We start from the raw sequence: 20,566 nt of genomic DNA, 5'->3' as shown, positions 1-20,566 counted from the left end.
TGCAAAATTTGCTGATCTAAGTATACATTTTATAGCACATCTGGCAGTTTGAATGATGTTATTTACAAATGCTATAAATCGAAGTGCTAGTTTTTCCTATGTTATCAAAGTTTTCAAATAAACCAATAGATGATATAACTCTCCTAAACTAACTCATATATTATTATCTGTTGAAATTAAACAGACAGTGAATTATCCAGCCACCTTTTCCCCAAAGTCTAGGCCAATTAGATTTGACCAGCTATGCCAGGGCCCTGAAGATTTAAAGATAAAATGTCTACAACTAGTATTAAAAATGACCTAGTTTATTAAGAAAACCCATTAAAGTATTTCAAAAACAAAGTCTGATCTGATAATTTTATGCTATGAAAAGGAATCCTTCTTTTAAGTGGCTATAAAAATTATTATGCAACATCAAAAAATTTAAAATCTATTTTTGTCTGAACTGCATTTGTTCCTTAAATGAAGATCATCCTGAAGGAGGCAACTGAGATTTGGAAAAAATATTTACAATAAAGCCATAACCTCATGCACATTAGCTAAGTAAGGCTAAAACTAAATAGCAAATAAAATTATAGAAATTTACCTTTTTTTTAAAAAAAAAGCAAAAGGTATAGGGATAACTCTCATTAACACTGATTTAAATAGGAATGATAAAATTTATGAGTGAGTGTAAAAGCAGAAGATTTACAGGCTAACTATTGAGCATGATACTGTTTTGCTAGACATCACCATAAGATGGATGAGCTGTAACAGTGACTTGGTTTAACTAAAAAGCAGCTGCTCTCTCAAGTATGTGGTCTCTCCAAACAATGTAAAATGCTGTGATTCACTGATTAAATATGAAATGTTTCCACTCTGAAATTCACACGTGATGTTTATGTGGAGGATGTACTCAGAATTATGACACTGTGATGACAGGCAGAGACAGTGTGAGCCCCGGAGTGGCTGCTCAGTGCAGAGGAGACTGCCCACTGTGGGTCTGCACATCACCTCCCCATCACCAAGCGGGTAGCCCTGACCACATGTCTTACTGCTGGGGGTTATACACAGGGCAGTCATAAATCATCACTGCAATATTTATAACTTCTTGCCTTGAACCAGAACCAATTAAAAACACACTTGGAAAACATGTTCTCTGACATCCTCTTTAAAATATTTATATGGATCAACTTTATTGAAAGTGAATAAACAGAGATAATGTGGCAAAAAGAAATGTTCCCAATATTAAACCCTTGATGATACTTTTTAATTCACTATAAGGAAAAGAATCCACCAGCAGTAGGTAGCTACTTATTTTTGCTGAGTGTCCTCTGCTTTTCTGCATGCTCCACAATCTTTTCTTCCACATAAAGCCCCTTCCGCTTTCGTACCGCGTTCATGTACTTCCGGGCTTGGTTCTCAGAGTCAGCCTTCTCCCCAAAGTGCAAGTATTCTTCCTCAGTAGTTGGCACCCAGAAGGGGTCACTGGGAATGATCTTGTAAAAGAAGATGACAGAATGTGCAAGGTTAGGCATTTTTAATTTCAAACCTTATTCACTGAGTTCCCCAATTCATATAGTCTTAGCTAATGAAAAAAAGTTAGGCAATGAACAGCTAAGCTTGATAGGAATGGTAATAAGTATGAAGAAAAGGCAGGGCGTGGTGGCTCACGCTTGTAGTCCTAGCACTTTGGGAGCCAAGGCAGGTGGATTGCCTGAGCTCAGAAGTTCGAGACCAGCCCGGGCGACATGGTGAAACCCTGTCTCTTCTAAAATACAAAAAAAAAAAAATTAGCTGGGTGGGGCGTCATGTGCCTGTAGTCCCAGCTACTAGGGAGGCTGAGGCAGGAGAATCACTTGAACCCGGGAGGCGGAGGTTGCAGTGAGCTGAGATCATGCCGTTGCACTCCAGCCTGGGCGAGAGTGAGGCTCCAACTTAAAAAAAAAAAAAAAAGTATGAAGAATCATGGGAGGTGTGAACAAATGTAAGTAGATTCAACAAAACTTGTAACATACATTATTATTCTTTGCTCATAGCGCCAGTTCATAACACTAAGGAAGAAAGAAAACTATTAATTTTTCATAATATAATTTTAAAAAGCTTTCATTTTTGCTAGGATATATCTGAATGTTAATGTCTTTGCCATCAATATTTTGCCTTTGTCCTCAACCTCAACAAAGATCAACACATGTAACTATACTCTTATTATTATTACATATATTTTTTAATTTAAGAGACAGAGTTCTGCTCTGTTGCCCAGGCTGCAGTGCAGTGGTGCAATCATAGCTCACTGTAGCCTCAATCTCCTGGTCTCAAGTGATCCTCCTCCCTTGACCTCCCAAGCAGCTAGGATTACAGGTGCATGCCACCATGCCCAGCTAATTTTTAATTTTTTTTTCTGGAGGTGGTGGGTACATGACATTGTGAATGGAAAAAATGCAGCAAAATGTTTACTTTAAAATGTTCAATTTTTGGGGAGGCGGAGGCAGGCGGATCACCTAAGGTCAGGAGTTTGGGACCAGCCTGACCAACATGGAGAAACCCCGTCTCTACTAAAAATACCAAAAATTAGCCAGGCTTGATGGTGCATGCCTGTAATCCCAGCTACTTGGGAGGCTGAGGCAGGAGAATCTCTTGAACCCGGGAGGTGGAGGTTGCAGCGAGCTGAGATCATATCATTGCACTCCAGCCTGGGCAACAAGAGAGAAACTCTGTCTCAAAAGAAAAAAAAAAAAAAGTTCAATTTTATGTTGTATGAATTTCACCTCAGTACATTATTTTTAAAAAGACAGACTTAAAGAAATTTCCCTGAATACAGAATACAGCACAGAGAGATGGAGATTAAAAAAAAAAGTCTGAAAGGAAAGTCAAGAGCCATCAAGTATGTACAGGGTATATCTAACAGGAGTTCTAAAACCAAAAAACAGAGAACAGGATGAGAGTCTTCAGATGGAAAAACCTCACTGAGTCTGGACCAAGATAATAAAATAATCCACCCCTTGCGACAGTGTTGAAATGCTGGATATCTGTGGGCACCTCCATCTCATGAGGCTTGATTCTGACCCACTAGACACTATAGAATGTGAGGTGTGAGCCACAACTGTGCTTCTTGCTCTTGAACAAAGGTTGGAAACAAAGCAGCTGCCTGTTTCCTGGTGCTGAGGCAGGTACAGAGAAAATCAGAGAGAAAAGCCAGATCATCTAGAGAAGAATATGAATCAGACCAACGAGACGCTTCGCATCAGCAACAGCAGTTGCCGGGACACAATGAAGTCCTTCAGAGTGCTAAGGAGCCTCAGTGTGAGCCTACATGTCTTTATCTAGTTAAATAAACCATTATCAGTGAACCAAAAAAAGCCTCTGTCGGACAGACTTTAAAACATATTACCTCTCATGGACACTCAACAAAAGAACTAGAAATATCCTTTTAGAAAAGAGTCCTGGAAGGAAAGAAAGGGCAGACAGTAGAAGTGAGAGCAGCCAGGGGGGCACAGAGGCATTATCAGCACTAGAGTAACAATTCTGGTGGGTGACAGCAAGTCTAAGCAGTGTTCTGAAGTGGGAGCCCAGTTAGAGGCTGGGCAACAACAGGCAGAAAAGGAGACAAGGTCCAGGAATTGGGTGGGGTGGTGGGTAGGCAGAGTGTCAGACAAGGGCGAATGGATGGAATTTAGACGAGAAACTGCAGTAAGGAGGAGGAGTGGGGAGGAAGCTCAGTCCTGTGGACTTGGCCATCTGAGGGGGTTCTTCTGGGTCAGAGGGTTTGTGCTATAATTTTGTGGGCACAACAGTCCCAGAGACTCAATTCTGATTCACTAGCCACTGGGCCTAGGATAGCAAGGCTCATTCCAGATCATTCACCAGCAAACAATGTCATCATGATACCAGCCAGGCTGAGTCAGTATGGGCTCAGGGCCTGGGCAGGAGGAAGGGAGGGAAGGTGGCTGCCACTTAAAACAGCCTGACTGGTCAAAAGCCACCCACCCAGGGTGAGGGTAGGTGTAGCTATGTAGGGGGAGCATGAGGGAGCCTGTGGTGATGGAACAATTCTGTATCTTGATTACATAAAGCTACATATGTGATACATTTTTATAGCACTACAGACACACAAACTCCCATGAATATACAGAACAGAAGAAAGGGAGCCTGCATCTTTGATGGTATCCCTGAGCCATGGTACCAGCCCTAGTTGCTTAAACAATTACTATTCTGCCTTATGGTTCTTGCAGCTGAAAACACTCATAATCTATCAACTGATACAGGGTTGTTGTGAAGACTGAAGAAGGTATTATATGAAAGTCATATGGTAAAGCACCTGGCACATCCTAGATTTGTCTGGCTCCAAAGCCTGCCCTTTGCCATGTTTGCAGACTGCCATGAAGACTGAGTTTATCCAAACATAAATTGCACAATGGTACTAGCTAAGTCAAGTGCATATATTATAACTGGTGAAACCTGAACAAGCGCTATGGGTGTATCAATGTTAATGTACTGTAAGAGATGTTAACATTGGGGGAGGAGGGGTGAATGGCACAGAGGACCTCCTTGTACATATTTTTTGGTAACTTCTCATGGAAAAAAACGATTATAATTTTTTTTTTTTTTTTTTTTTTTTTTTTTTTTTTTTGAGACGGAGTCTTGCTCTGTCACCCAGGCTGGAGTGCAGTGGCGCAATCTCGGCTCACTGCAAGCTCCGCCTCCCAGGTTCACGCCATTCTCCTGCCTCAGCCTCTCCGAGTAGCTGGGACTACAGGTGCCCGCCACCACGCCCGGCTAATTTTTTGTATTTTTTTAGTAGAGACGGGGTTTCACCGTGGTCTCGATCTCCTGACCTCGTGATCCGCCCGCCTCGGCCTCCCAAAGTGCTGGGATTACAAGCGTGAGCCACCGCGCCCGGCCTATAATTTTTTTTTAACAAATTTTTTTTAAGACACCCGGCCACAAGTTATAATTCTCTTTTGTCTGGAGGTAAAATTCTCAACATTCGTAAGAAACACAAACTGTTTTCAGAATTGGTTATTCTGCATTGCTGGGGGGAGCACGGGATTAGAGGAGTGGTGTCTGTTCCTCATATTCGAGGAAACAGGCAGAGAGAATGCAATGAGCGAGAAGAACCAAGTGAGTCTGTGTGGAATCAAACCCAGAGAGTGAGGAGTCGGGGGTTGGCACTTTACTGAACCAGGAGCAGGCACTGAGGCCAGAGTGAACGTGGTGTGAGGGTTAACTGCACTGGCTCTGGAGCCAGGCAGTCTCCCTTCAGTGCCAGTTCCCTACTCGCCTAGCTGTGCGATCTTGGGCAACTTATTTCAAACCATTTATACCTGGGCTCTTCTATTTGTAAGGATGGAATGTTAACAGTCCCAATATCATATGACTGTATGAAGACATCTTCACTACTCCTGCATCTGTGTGGACAGCCTGAAGCCACTTGCCTCAACATGCCCAACAAACTCTGAGAACAGGGGAGATGGAGTAACACTCGAGTGCTCGAGGCTGGTTTTGAACTTCCTTAGTGGAGCAAAGACAAGGCTACCCTTTTATGGTTGTCCAGCTTGTGCTCTACAGAAAGGCCACTCCAGGCCACAGAGAGGGGCTTGATAGCAAACTGAAGAAAAAGGTGCTCTTTTTTTTTCCTCACTGCCTCACCCAGAATTCATTGGCCTGGAGTGAGAATGTATTTTTGCAACTCAACAGCCTGAAGGGGATGCCATTTTCTAATCATAAGAAGGCAACCAAGTGCGAACTGTTGCCCTAGGCATTAAGGGAAAAGAAAGCCTAGAAGGAAAAAGCTCTGGGTGCTCCATTTCAATTTTTTGCCCAGTTTTCATGATGATTACTGCTGGCAGGTGGAAAATACCATGTCCAAAATAAGCTTGTTTGGTGCTATTGTAATCACTTCACCCGGTATGAACTTTAGCCCACCCCTCAGGGTAATCTCAGTAATAAGCGATGAATCTTGAGGTTATGCTGACATACATGTACAACAGCACTGGTTGGTAATATTTTTTCTTTCTGTGTCTGTTATTAGCTCCTTTTCTTCCTTTTTCATAGAAGGGTAAAACATAGAAAGAGAAATTATGAGATTGCTGACTTCAAAGGTTTCCTCATGGAAAAATGCCTGTAATTTTATTTTCTCTATTTTTTGAAGCACTTTCTCTCAAAAGCTCTTGATTGTAAATTATATGGTGTGGTAGAATACAAATGAAAAGAAGTGCCTTGGAGTGAGAAGCCATATCTCAACAACTGTGTTATTTCTAAACCTAACTATGGGGGAAAAACCAAGACAGCCAAAAAATATCAGATCAATGACATTTAATTATAATGTAGTTTTTAAGATTTCAAAGATTTGAAGCTTTTGGGAACAGGACCATGACAGGTGGCAAGGACGTGGCAGGAGGATGGTACAAAACTGGGGCAAAACTTTTCTTGAGAATATTTTTCTCTCAAGTTATTTGAGAGACTTATTTTTAATAACAAGATGTAGCTAAGCCAGAAAGTAATATTTTTTTTAAAAAGTATTACATGTGTAAGATCAATTTTAAGATTTATTTTTTAAATTTCTGAAGGATAAAGGAGACGGATAACCATCAAGGCTTTCAGGTAACAAAAACTGCCTATTTGGTAAAATCTTGCTGTTTTTATATTATTTGTCCCTAAATATCCATTCTCTACCTTTCTTTGGTAATAGATATTTCAGGTAGGCATATAGCCACCTAGATTCCGAAGGTGGAGGCATACTTTTCCTATAAAGAGCCAGACAGTAAATATCTTAGACTTTGCAGGCCATATATTATTTCTATCACAGCTACTTTACTCTGCTTAAAAGCAGCCATAGAAAATACATACATGATTGGGTACAGCTGTATTCTAACAAATTTTATTTATCAAAACAGACAATAGGCCATAGACCTAAAGACTACATTTCCCAGCCTCCTTCTTAGGTGGGGCCTTGTTAGATGTGGTCAGATGACTGGTTTTGGACATTGGCATGAGGGTGAAGTGATGTGTGCAAGATTCAGTTTGTGTCCTTAAAGGGAAGGAGTATATCTTACTCTTCCTCATCCCTATTCTTATTGGCTGGAATGCAGATGTGATGGGGGAGGTAGAACGGCCACTTTGGACAATCAGTGGGAGCCAAGTGTTGAGAAAGGCAGCAAGCCAGAATGGGCCTGGGCTCCTACCACCGTGAGCCACATGTCAGCCCTAGTCTGCCTCTTTAGACCCAAAAGAGAAATAATCTCTGCCTTATTTGAGCCACTATACTTTGAGATCCCTTTATTAGAGCAGTCTTACCTGCTTCCTAACTAATATATCTGATAACTAAGAAATGAAGGGAACTTTATACATTTTTCTAAAAAAAAAAAGTGCTTTATAAAAATCACTTTTGAGGATAAGACTGACTGTCAAATGATGAGATTTTAAAACAAAAAATAGAATATACGAATTCAAATGAATTTTTCTTCCAATAATGATGCCATTACAACAGCTCTGAATGCCTATTTGGGATCTGCATTTACAGACAATCCCAGTGATTACTTAACCTACATCCTCTTTGTTCTGATCAAACATACTATAACCCAGTTTTATGCACAAGTGTTAATCAAGGCCATCTTCATGAGATGGACGACTTCTCATCTCTAAGATATTCAGAAGCATGACTTGTGAATTCTGAAGGCAGTTTGCAGCAACGGTAACGCCAATGAAGAAGCATTCTTCCTCTCAAGGTCATTAGGTTGAAGTGGACCGAATCTCTCTGGTTCTAAATATCATTTAGCTGTATCGCTCTGTAATCACACATCTGGTCACTAAAACCTGTGGTAGAGGATGCTGTAATGATTTTTTCATTAGAACCATCAGTAATACATTTGCACTACAGACATAGTTTCTATTTTTCAGGCATTGCCTTTTAAAACCCATCCCTTATATTTCTTACTTGGTTTGTGTTCTTATATAAAAGTTGAATGCCAAAAACTAAAACCAAAACTAAAAAGCTAGAATTTTGGATAAATGAGAAATTACTACCCACAAGCACAGGAATTAAAAAATAAATGTTTGGGGGCTACTGTTTTCTACATAATGAAATTCAGCAATATCTCATCAGATATAAGCCAGCAAAGCCATCAAAACACCATTAAGTTTTCAGAGAAATATGCAAAAGTCAAGAAAGACTCATAGTAAATTTACTGTTAAAACCTAGAGTTTGTACTGACCAAAAAAATGTAACCTAAATCATAGCATTAACCTTGGTTCTGTCAAGCATTAAGAATGTGACTTTTTTTTGTTTTTTAAAAGGAAAAGCAGACACAACGGAGTGCTGTGGGCTAGCAACTTCACTTGCATCAATTTAGATGATATGAACTTGCTGAATTAAAATCAAATTTGCCCTGTCCAAAGTCAATTTTTCTAAAGTGCCACCCTTCTTTACTTCACTGATTCACTTGATTATAAATTTCGTTTTAAAAAGAAAGTTCTCCCTCAATTATTCTCATTTTCCATTCTCTTCTAAATTTAAACTCTTCTTAAAGTGTTCTGGAAAAATGGACCCATTAGGCTAAAGAAAGTGAGAAAGATAACGGCTTAGCATTGAAGCTAAATCATGAGTTTTGCTGAAATAGAGTTTAAGAAAAAAAACCATGGATTATCTGTGTGAAGCCCCACGCAGTGAATGCCACACCGTGGAGAGCAAGCCAAATGAATGTGGTGTAGACTCAGAGAACGAACCACAAGGAAACAATCTTCCCATCAGCAAGGGCTGGTCAGCCACAGTGTCAGGCACTAGGTTAGATATTTGACCTAGGGGTGAAGAAAACTCAGGGAGGGTCCATGATTTGTCCAAATAAATAGAAGAATATTTGAAACCAGGACTATCTGACTCCAAAGTCAATGCTTCTTCCATTACCTTACAAGCCTCCATGGTAAAAGGGAATAATGTGAAGTTATTTCAATTCCCTGTAAACAATAACAAAAAAACTGCTTTCTTAAAACAATCTTTCTACTTATATCCTTGAGTTTGCAATTTGATTCCTGACCTTAGGCTTTTTCTTGAAAAGTAAATTGTTTTTTTGCACATGCCCTGCAGTTTGCTTTTACCAGCCTTTTCTCATGTGGCACCTTCTGATTGAATGTCCTTCTTCTTAGCTGGTTAACGTCTACTTTTCCTTTACAGATATGTTCAGGATGGGTGGTCTGACCTTACCTTTGCCGCTTGTTATTATTTTTTCTCTAACTTAACAATGTGTTCACAATCTTTCCTTCTCTCCCCAGCAACGTGGATCTGTTAAGTTTTCCTTTCTGATTACAGATAAGGTCTGCCTTTTCACCTACCTTTACCTACACTAACAATGAAGGGTTCTGAGTAGCCATTTCATTCCATTCTCATTCCACAACACCTGAAAGCCACAGAAACCTTGAATCTCCATAATGGGGACTGAAGAATATACAACACATAATAATTTAAAGCTACCCCTTGCAAGAAGTGTAACTGTTCCCCTCTAAATACTGGAGATATTTTTCCCCCCTAGAAGAAAATATTCTTAAAATTTCACATTCAAAAGGTCTGTGATTTTGTTTTAAAAGTCTAAAATATATATTTGGATGAAAAAAGGATTAAATTTTCAGCATCTTAAATTTTATATTGAATAAAAAGAACAAATGAGTGTGTGTGTGTGTGTGTGTGTGTGTGTGTGTGTGTGTGTGTGTGTGTGTTTATTATAAACCACAGATGATCTCAGGCTCATTCAATCTGGATGAAAAAGCCATTTGCTTTCTCCTGTTCATTTGACTGAGTTGAGCCGTAGGAAGGCCAAATGGCATGATCTGTGTTGTTTGCTACTCTTGGCCTCTTCTGTAGGGAATGTATCCATAGATGAGAAGGAAGGAATGAATGGGAACTTGGATTTTTACCTCCCAATGGCTGAATACCAGTTGCGGGCTGGCCAGGCCACTTGTCCTCTTCCTGATTTCATCAGCAAAACCAAAGCTTTCAGCAACAGGCAGCACAGCCTTGATGATGAACATGTCTGTCCCTTCTTTCATTTCTTCTTGAAGTACCCGACCTTCTCTCTTTGACAAGACAGCATAGACTCGACCTGTAAAACCATAAATCTTTTAAAATCATGGATCAGTCATATGGCTTGAGCCACACCAAGACATGATTACCCATATACTCTGTAACAATCCACAAATGATTAAATTCATTCTCAATAATGTTGGTTTACAAAAGCAAGGAACACTTTTTAAGTGTTTATTTAAAAAGCATGAGATTTATAGAAAACTTAGAAACAAAAAATAACAAAAAGTTAAATCACCCCAAACTGCACTACTCATAGACAAATTCCACAAAACAGCATGAGAGGAAGGAGACTTGTAAAAGGACCTTTCAATGCAGTTTCACCTATGAGCTATCTTTGGGTCTGAAATCCAATGAGATGAGTGTGACTGGGCTTTGTAAATATTAAAATATTTTAATAATTATGAGACCTTATTGGCATGGCAATAATTAAGATGGCACAGGCTATTTGGGCTTAGTAGGCAAGCAACTGGCATTTTTATTACCAAAAATTAAAACCACACACATACTTGCTCATAGTTTTCTTAAACTGGTAATATTTAAGTGGCATGAGTATTAAGTGTTTTATTCCCCTGAAAACTGATAGGTTTGGAATCTTTAAGGTCTGGTAACAATTTCTAGTGCCACAACACAAGAATTCCACTAGCAAATTCTTTTGGATGACTCTTTTAATTCGTCTTTAGGCACAATTCTGCCTCACACTCAGGAGGGAAACATCTTCCCCTCTGACTGGTGTTCTGTATGAGTGTCTCTGGGTATGCAACGTATCCTTTCAACTAGTAAGAAGAACAGACCCTGCAAAGAATAGAGATACATTGAAAATCACAGACAATCATGAAGGACTTGCTGTAACCAGCAGATACTCTCTTTAAAGCCTCCTCTTTCACCTGCTGCCTAAAAAATAATTTTAGTTACATAAGTGATCTATTGCATATATTATCCTTAAACATTTATAACATTGCTGCTAAGCAGAGCTGAAGTATCCTTTGACCACCATTGAGTCCTGGACCCTTCTCTCCTAACTGCCAAGGTGATGAGTCTGGAGTGTCTGGTACCCACTTACCTTTATTTATTTATTTTTTAAACTAGAAACTGAGGACACAAAGCCAAAATGTCTGACTTCCAAACTTTTCTCTCTGATTCAGATTTCCCCCTAGTGGCGGTTATTAGGAAGGGTAACAGGAAACAAATGGCAGAAAATCTATTGTGTCACAAGGCCTCAAGGAAAAAACCTAAACTAAAATATCGATGAGCCTTCACCATGTTTAGGTTTAGCTTAAAAACAAACAAATTAACACTCCATTCGTAATGAAAGGCACCCCTTTCCTCTTGTCTACTTTCCCAGCTAGCTACTACATTCTCTCCTTCCTTGCTTCCTCACATCTCTTAAACAGGTAGCTTCTCATTTCTTCACTATGTGCTCTTTCTTTAACATCTAGCTCTCCTAGTTGCTCCAGGAAACTGCTTCCTTGAAATTTCACAATAATTTTCATATTCCTAACCTAAATGCTTTTTTTTTCCCCGATTTTCATTCTTTGTGATTTCTCTGTGGTATTTGAAGCTACTGATTAATATCTCCTCTGCCAACTGTCTCCAATCTTAGTATTATTCTCCTTACACTCCTGGCCTTCTGACCGTCATTCTCTTTATTTCAGTATCTCCTGAACTTCTTCTTATGGGTATTCTTTGAGGCTTCATACTCTTTAAACAAACTCTCTACTCAGCGAGCCAACTAATTTATAATTTGTGTGGTTTAAACTAACTAATTTTATGCTTGGGACTCCTAAGGCCATCTCTAAGCCAGGCCTCTCCTTGGATCTCCAATACCACTTTACAATGGATGCCAGGGCATCTCTGCTGTGGAAGCCAACTTCCTGTTAAATTAAACATGTCTAAGAATATATTATCTACTTCAAAAGGCAACTCCACTCTCCCCATTCCAACTATTTCCCCCTGTCATTCATACCAGAAACCTCATAGTTACAGAATCACACAACAGTGGGGTAGAAGGAAACTTGAGGGTCAAGAAGTTCTACCAAAGTAGCTGTTTAAGCTCTCCTTGTATACTCTAAAACTCATTTTCTCCCAGGGTAGCCCATTCCATCTTTGGATAACTGTAACAGCTGACAATTCTTGAGTCCCAAATATGTTCCCCTGAAGTTTCTGACCATCAGTCCTAGTTTTTATCACATGGGACAAGTTTAATCCCTCTCCCACAAATTACCGTGTAAGCTACTCAAAGACAGCTATCTCATGTTCATTTTTCCAGGCCAATCTTGCTATGACTAGAACTGTATTTCCTGTTTCATCATGGCCACTCTCCTACTTGAACTACTATGATTTATTCACATCCCTCTTGGTATTTGGTACCTGGAAATGAAAACAATACTTCAAATACAGTCTGAAAAGCTCCCAAAACAGCAGAATGATTATTATTTTCATTAGTGATCCCTTTTAGTTATATATTATTTGTCTGAGATATATAGAAATCTTACCATAACACCTAACATGTGTGAACTAGTAATCTTTACTCCCCTATCTCATTCGAAGAAATGTTTTAAGGGCCAGGAGCAGTGGCTCACGCCTTTAATCCCAGCACTCTGGGAGGCCGAGGCAGGTGGATCACTTGAGGTCAGGAGTTCGAGACCAGCCTGGCCAATATGGTCTCCACATCGCCACTAACACTGCAAAAATTAGCTGGGCGTGGTGGTGCGTGCCTGTAATCCCAGCTACTCCAGAGGCTGAGGCAGGAGAATCGCTTGGAGGAGAACTTGGGAGGTGGAGATTGCAGTGAGCTGAGATCGTGCCACTGCACTCCAACCTGGGCAATAGAGTGAGACTTGGTCTCCAAAAAAAAAAAAAAAAAAAAAAGAAACGTTTGAAGGTAGTTTATGGAAGTACATACAAAACAATAAAACAACAGGGGTAAAAAAGAATGAGGAAAGTGGGGCAAACAGACCACGAATAAGGGGCCAGTAGGGACAAGCTGCCTGACTGCTGCTACATGGGTCATGCCAGCAGGCTTAGATCAATAATTGTAATTGAAACTGAATATAGTTAACATGTAATTTTGATCCATTCAATTTTAATTCCATGAAAACTATATCTTGATACTGGGGCACAGTGATGGATCACCAAGCACAGGAAAATACTACTATAAAACCTTCCAAACACACTTGGTTCTCATGATAGGTGTGTCCAATGCTTGGATGCATTCAAAGACCCTAAATGTGCCATTGTCATCACTGAGAAATTAACATAGCCATATCAATAAGAATTTCTGATCATGTGGCCCTTGACTGCAAATACCTTCATACCCTTTCCACTGGGTATCTGTTCCATAATGATCACTCCTTTGTTCAGTCACTTAAATAAAGATCAGAGTTGGTTGAGTACAGCAGCGGCTCATCACTGTAATACTAGCACTTTGGGAGGCAGAGGTGGGAGGAACGCTTGAGACCAGCCTAGGTAACAAAACAAGACCCTGTCTCTAAAAAAATTTAAACATTAGCCAGGTGTAGTGGTGTGCATCCGCAGTCCTAGCTGCTTGGGGGACTAAGGCAGGAGGATCATCTGAGCTCAGGAGTTGGAGGCTGTAGTGGACTATGATTGTGTCACTGCACTCCAGCCTGAGTGACTGGGCAGGACTCCATGGGAGGGAGGGATGGAGGCAGGAAGGAAGTGAAAGAAGCAGGTACCAGAGTACCCTACTGTATGAAAGGAACCAGGGAAGAGGAATTCATCAAGGAAAAAACCAGCAACAAAAAGGTTCATCAATTAAAAGTTTTGATCAGTGCTCAACTGTTAATGACTACACTATAAATATCTCAGCCTGTATTCAAGGCAGTAACCCACCCCTTCAGCTTCTCTAACTGCCAGACTCTAGAGTACACAGGGCACAGCCTCTGTGCTGCCGGAAGCCAAGGTGTATCACTCACTGTCCACAGGCAAAACCATTTGAGTTTTGCCAACTCTGAGCCCACAGTTTTTTCAACATAGAATACTCTTAGTCTAACTCTACATTCAAATCCTTTTCATCATTCAAGGCCCATTCAAAAATTACTTGTTCCATGAAGTCTTCTCTAATACCCAAGCTCAAAAAAGTCTCTTTACCATTTGGGTGAACATTATCTGTTCTTTTATGGCCTTATGGATTCTCATATATACATTTTCTTCTTCCATAATATTAAGATTAACCTGTACATTCTACAATCTTGAAAGCTAGAAGTTTGGTGATTAAAGGTATGCTGTTTTTTTTTTTCAGAACTTAGGAAAGACAGTAGTTGTTCACAGCAATGTTTTCTTTAACAGTAAACAATCAGGAAACAATGCAAATTTCCAATTTCAGAATGATAAGTAAACTATATCATATCCTATTGATAAGATTACCTGCAGAGGTTAAAATGAAAATTATGAATTCTAAGTAGCCAAATGAAAGTATGCCTATAAAATAAATAATAAACCTAAAAAGCAAAGTATTACATTATTTCTATCATAAGGTTACAGCTATGCAAAATGTACTATTATGGACAAGGGTTGTAAAAGAAAATGGGAAATAAAGTTGGATTCCAAGGAGAAAGAGCGTTCTTTCACCTTGTGACTTGTTATTGTTGGCAACACTTATGCAATAACTTTAATTAAAAACACACACACAAATAAATTGGTAGGTACTTATACACCAGGTCACACTAACCTCTTCCTTTTGTCACAGAGCTATAAGACTGCTTAATCAGGCCAACGTGGTTGACAGGATACAGATGGGCTTCAATCAAATAGGAGATAAAGCATGCTGCAGACACAGTGGGGAACGTAGGCTGGTTGCTACTATATAGATAGATCAGCTACAAATGTATAGATAATTGATGTTAACAGGTCAAACCCACTCTGGAAAGTTGTCCTTGGTGAGTCTGCTAGCACCTCTGTGTTCTTACTATTATTACCAGTGACTTAAAAAAGAAGGCACAATGATCAAATCCAAAGTTGACATGAAGTTGGCAGGAAGCAAATACTGTGACACAGTCAAGATAACTGGGCAAGGACCCCAATTTTTTTATGTTTTAGATAGAGGGTCTTGTTATGTTCCCACAGCTAGATGTGAATTCCTGGGCTCAAGCGATCTCCTGCCTCAGCCGTGCAGCTGGGACTATAGGCATACGCTAGCACGCCTGGCTAGGACTCGAAATGCAAATTGTGTTAAACCAACCAAGTGTCCAGGATTTGAGAGGTCAAGCTGTTGGAGACCAGCCTGGGCAACATGGTGAGACTCCGTCTCCACAAACATTAAAAAGTTAGCAGGGCATGGTGGCACGCCTGTGGTTCCTGGAAACTGAGGTGGGAGGAGCGCTTTGAGCCTGGGAGGTTAAGGCTGTGGCAGTGAGCCATGTTTGCGCCACTGTACTCCAGCCTGGGTGACAGAGTGAGACCCTGTCTCCAAAACAAAAAAAAAAAAAAAAAAAAAAAAGGAAGGTCATGCTGAACAGCAGTTTCTATAAAACCAACTAGAAATGAGTTTACTTTAGGCTTAATAGTAGTCTTCAATGTGCTATGGTACAAAGAAAGCCAACTTAATACTAAGTTGCCGAGTACAAAATTATTCCATCAGTCAAAGCCCATTTCAAAGTACCATGACTTTCAAGAGACCTACTGTTTCAAATTTTGCTAATCCCAACTTCTCATAAAGCTTCCCTAGAAAACCATATTTGTGCACTAAATAATATTGTATTTTACTTTCTAATTATTTTATATAATTAAGCTTTGTCACCTTAAGTTATCTCTCAAAGCAGGAATCATGTTTAACACAGTATTGGCACATGCAGCTCATTAAATCTTTGTTGAATTGAATTACAAAATGCTGAGGAAATGTAAAAAGAACCCTAAGTATAGAATAAGAAAAGGTTTAAACGCCAGGCGGGTGGCTCATGCCTATAATCATAGCACTTTGGGAGGCCGAGGAGGGAGGATCATGAGGTCAGGAGACGGAGACCATCCTGGCCAACATGGTGAAACCCTGTCTCTACTAAAAATACAAAAATTAGCTGGGTGTGGTGGTGCGCACCTGTAGTCCCAGCAGGAGAATTGCTTGAACCCGGGAGGCAGAGGTTGCAGTGAGCCAGGATCTTGCCACTGTACTCCAGCTGGGCGACAGAGCGAGACTCCATCTCAAAAAAGAAAAAAAAAAAAAAAAAGGAAACAGAGAGGCCCGGCACGGTGGCTCACACCTGTAATACCAGCACTTTGGGAGGCCGAGGTGGGTGGATAACTTGAGGTTGGGAGTTTGAAACCAGCTTGACCAACATGGAGAAACCCCATCTCTACTAAAAATATAAAATTAGCCGGGTGTGGTGGCACATGCCTGTAATCCCAGCTACTAGGGAGGGTGAGAGAGGAGAATAGCTTGAACCTGGAAGGCGGAGGTTGCGGTGAGCCGAGATCACACCATTGCACTCCAGCCTGGGCAACAAGAGTGAAACTCTGTCTCAAAAAAAAAAAAAAAAAGCCAACAGTGACACTTACTAAGAATCTTTCTGATACATTAAAGTACATGTGTTTCAACAATATTGGCATTTATTCCTATGTGTAAAAATAAAAGATTAAAAATATCTCATATACTCCATAAATATACCTACTACATATCTATAAAAATTAAAATCATTTTAAAATAAAAATTTAATAAATAAAAGGAAGAACTACAATAATCACAGCTGTAATTAAAACTCTTAACTAGGCTGAGCACGGTGGCTCATGCCTGTAATCCCAGCACTTTGGGAGGCCGAGCTGGGTGGATTACCTGAGGTCAGGAGTTCGAGACCATCCTGGCCAACAAGGTGAATCCCCACCTCTACTAAAAATACAAAAAAATAGCCGGGCGTGGTGGTGGGTGCCTGGAATCCCAGCTACTTGGGAGGCTGAGCCAGGAGAATTGCTTGAACCCCGGGGGGGGCAGAGGTTGCAGTGAGCCAAGATCGTGCCATTGCTATGCAGCCTGGGCAATGAGAGCGAAACTCCATCTCAAAAAACCAAAAAAAACCCCAAAAAACTCTTAACTAGTACTGTCTAACAAAAAGAAATATTTTTAAAATGTGAGGTTATTACCAAAGATTTTTTAAAAATGAAGAGCAAAAAAAAAAAAGATTAACAGATTAGAAGGAAAAAATACAAAAAGAATTCAATGACAAGCGGGTAAAACCTCAGCAATAATCAAGCTCATTACAGGGAAATTTCATGAGTAAAAAATGATAATAAACCACATCTTTAGAAAAGTGGATTTTAAAAGTATAGAAGGACATTTTCCTGAAATTATTTCCCCAGATAAAATGATTTTGAGATTATTTTCCTACAAAATTTCCCATTTTGACCATATGCAAGTCTATCCATTTATAGAAGGATTTCTTGTTTTAATAATCTATGTAGAAAAAACTAAGTTTTAAAAAAAGACTAAGGAAATTCATTTTGCTAAATAAAAAAGACCTGAAATCAACTTGTGCCGATTCTTGAAGAATCAAAACAACAGTCAGCAAAGTCTGAAGTCTTCTCAGAAGATCTCTAAATATCCAGACAGGAAGCAAAAGGCCTTAGGAACACAGAAGTTCTTTTCATTTCTTTCCAGTTGAAGGTGTTGATTTAGAAAGAAAAAGGAAAACACAAGTGAGCAGCTGACTGCATTGATAGACCTTCGACACTAGAAATTGGTTATCAATATAAAAGAGTCCCTCAAAAGCAAAGAGAAAACAGGCTTCAGAGGAGATTCTCCAGTCTAAGCAAGAGGACTTCAAATCAATTCGAGAAAAAAAAAAAAAAGCCAGATTGACTCTAACTGTAACTTCATTTAAGGCAGTGGATGTGGTAGTTGGTTGGTCTCAGGGGCCAAGTATTAAGAAAGTTGACCAGTGACAATGGTACAGAGACTGCAACCAACCCACATACACACAGTTGCCACACAGAGGGTAAATAAATGGGGCTTCATAGAGGGCAGTGAGGCCCAATACAGTGACATTTGTACCTGGGTGAGGCAAGTCAAAATGATCCTTTGCTCCAGAGAGAGAAGGTGATAAAGAACCCTGAGGGTTAAAATATATATTTCTTCCTGGAAAGTGGCAGAACTGACTCTGATGGCCAGGTGGCGAGTGCCAGGATAAAAATATAAGGATAAGATGACAAATGATATTTTGAGGTATTATCCTAGGGTGGCTTGGTCACATGCTGTGTCCAGGTGGTGATTTCCTAATAGAAATGAGAAAATGAACACAGAGGGGTGACTCAACAGGGGTGACTCAACACTCTGCTAGGAATTCAGTCTGATAAACACCAACAGCTGATTCTGGCTTCACGTGTTGTGCTGAAAATTCATCTTCTCAGAAAACAAAGGACAAATGCCACTCCAAATGAATAATGTAGAAGAGATGGCAATCTGGGGAGAAAACAGATGTTCCCATTATTTTGGGAGGAAATACATGTTCCCATTATCTTGAGAGAAAGGATAGGCACAGACCTATGCGGGCCCTGGACTTCAGAAAGGATCATTTTGGCCAGGTATGGTGGCTCACGCCTGTAATCCCAGCACTTTGGGAGCCCGAGGCAGGCGGATCACTTGAGGCCAGGAGTTTGAGAGCAGCCTGGCCAAAAGAGCAAAACCCCATCTCTACTAAAAAAAACAAAAAACAAAATTAGCTGGGCGTGGTGGCACACGCCTGTAATCCCAGCTACTCGGGAGGCTGAGTCAGGAGAATTGCTTGAACCTGGGAGAAGAAGGCTGCAGTGAGCTGAGATTGTGCCACGTGCCACTACAGTCCAGCTGGGGCAATAGAGGGGGAAAAAAAAAGGAAAGATCGTTTCAAACACATAGAGGGACAGGAAAAAAAATACAACTAACACACACCATAGGTTCTATGATAACAGACCCTAAAATAAAATTCCTTTGCAGAGTAATGAGAGTCTAAAAAAATCAGTCATGAATGATCTCAATGACAGAAAAAGGAAGAAAGCCCCTCCTCAACCCCTATTTTAAGAGGACATGCACAGTAGAAGGAAGAAGAGGATATCAACTCAGGTGGATCAGTAGCATGTCCAAGATGCTCAACATCAGAACAAGCTGAGTGTATGTACCAAAGTAAAAGAGCTAAAGACAGTGCAAAGAGCTTTTTCCAATACTGGTTGAATATCTCTTCTCCAAAATGAGTGGGAACAGAAGTGTTTTACATTTTTAATTTTTTAGATTTTGGCATATTTGTATTATATACTGTTTGAGCATCTCAAGTTAAAAAATAAAGGCTGGGCGTGGTGGCTCACGCCTGTAATCCCAGCACTTTGGGAGGCTAAGGCGGGTGGATCACGAGGTCAGGAGTTCGAGACCAACCTGGCCAACATACTGAAATGCCGTCTCTACTAAAAATACAAAAATTAGCCAGGTGTGGTGGCATGCACCTGTAGTCCCAGCTATTCGGAAGCCTGAGATGGGAGAATTGCTTGAACCCAGGAGGTGGAGGTTGCAGTGAGCTGAGACCATGCCATTGCACTCCAGCCTGGGTGACAGAGTGAGAATCCATCTCAAAAAAAAAAAAAAAAAAAAGTTTCAAATTTTAGATGATTTGGGATTTTGGATTTTCAGACTTGGGATACTCAACCTATACTTTCAAAATAAGGAGACATGTCTTGTCTACAACTTATAGAAACTAGTATCATGTTACAGAGGATAGCAAGAAAATAGGAGTTCACAATACCTATGTTACCTATCATTCTCTTCAGTAAGGAGAATGGTGAACAAACTATAGCAAGTGGAACAAGTTGAAGTGAGAGAACACTGAAGTTCAGGATAGCTCAGAAGTTGATGACTAAGTGCTTGGCCTTCTTAAATGAGTTCAAGTCTCCAGGACCAGAATTATATCTCACCATGTTAAGAGAATTTGCCCTTTTGAGAAATTATGAATAGTAAGGTAGGTGCCAGACTACAGGAAAAAGGTAAATAATGACTAAACTTTCTGAGGATATAAACACTGGGTTCCATAAATTGCAGACTAGAAAGCCATATGCTAATTTTCTGTAGAATTTTAAGGAAACATTATAGGCATTTGTACATGTTTATACAAGTATGAGGTAAATCTTGGGAGATAACATGGACTTTCTAATACAAAATACTAATCTAAGCTTTTTTTTTTTCTAACATGATTGGCAAGCTGATAATTGGGGGACTGTTATAGATGTAAAGAACCTTAACTTCATCAAAACATTTGATTTTCTACCTGTTTAGTTTTATTTCTCATCAGACAAGGACACATGAAAAAAATGAATAAGAAATCAATGTGTTAAGATGGTGGTGATGTGACTTTTTTCTTGCCATTAAAATTTTTCTCCTGTTTACTGTTGTAATGCTAATTATGTTATATAACTTAAGAAAAAAATTAAGTGTATAGACTCAGTACTCATACATAAATAAATATAGGAGTTCATACAACTACATAATTTCTACAATCTAGTCAATTACCAAAAATTTGGATTCTGCTTTTTGGGGAACAGAGTGGG

General features: G+C 39.8%; 1 protein-coding gene across 1 annotated transcript in view; it reads right to left on the bottom strand.

Annotated features, from left to right (window-relative positions):
• Positions 1–1,152: 1,152 nt before the first annotated feature.
• The window catches only part of EFL1 (elongation factor like GTPase 1), a 114,195-nt gene continuing 94,781 nt past the window's right edge, over positions 1,153–20,566 (bottom strand). The window contains 2 exon segments of the mRNA XM_058427194.1: positions 1,153–1,478; positions 9,886–10,070. Coding sequence (XP_058283177.1) covers positions 1,290–1,478; positions 9,886–10,070 — 374 coding nt within the window. The 3' untranslated portion in view covers positions 1,153–1,289.

Source organism: Hylobates moloch, unplaced genomic scaffold (assembly GCF_009828535.3).
Source record: "Hylobates moloch isolate HMO894 unplaced genomic scaffold, HMol_V3 SCAFFOLD_14, whole genome shotgun sequence".
NCBI classification, from domain to species: Eukaryota; Metazoa; Chordata; class Mammalia; order Primates; family Hylobatidae; genus Hylobates; species Hylobates moloch.
Note: the sequence above shows the minus strand (reverse complement) of the source record. Positions and strands in the feature narration are given on the sequence as shown.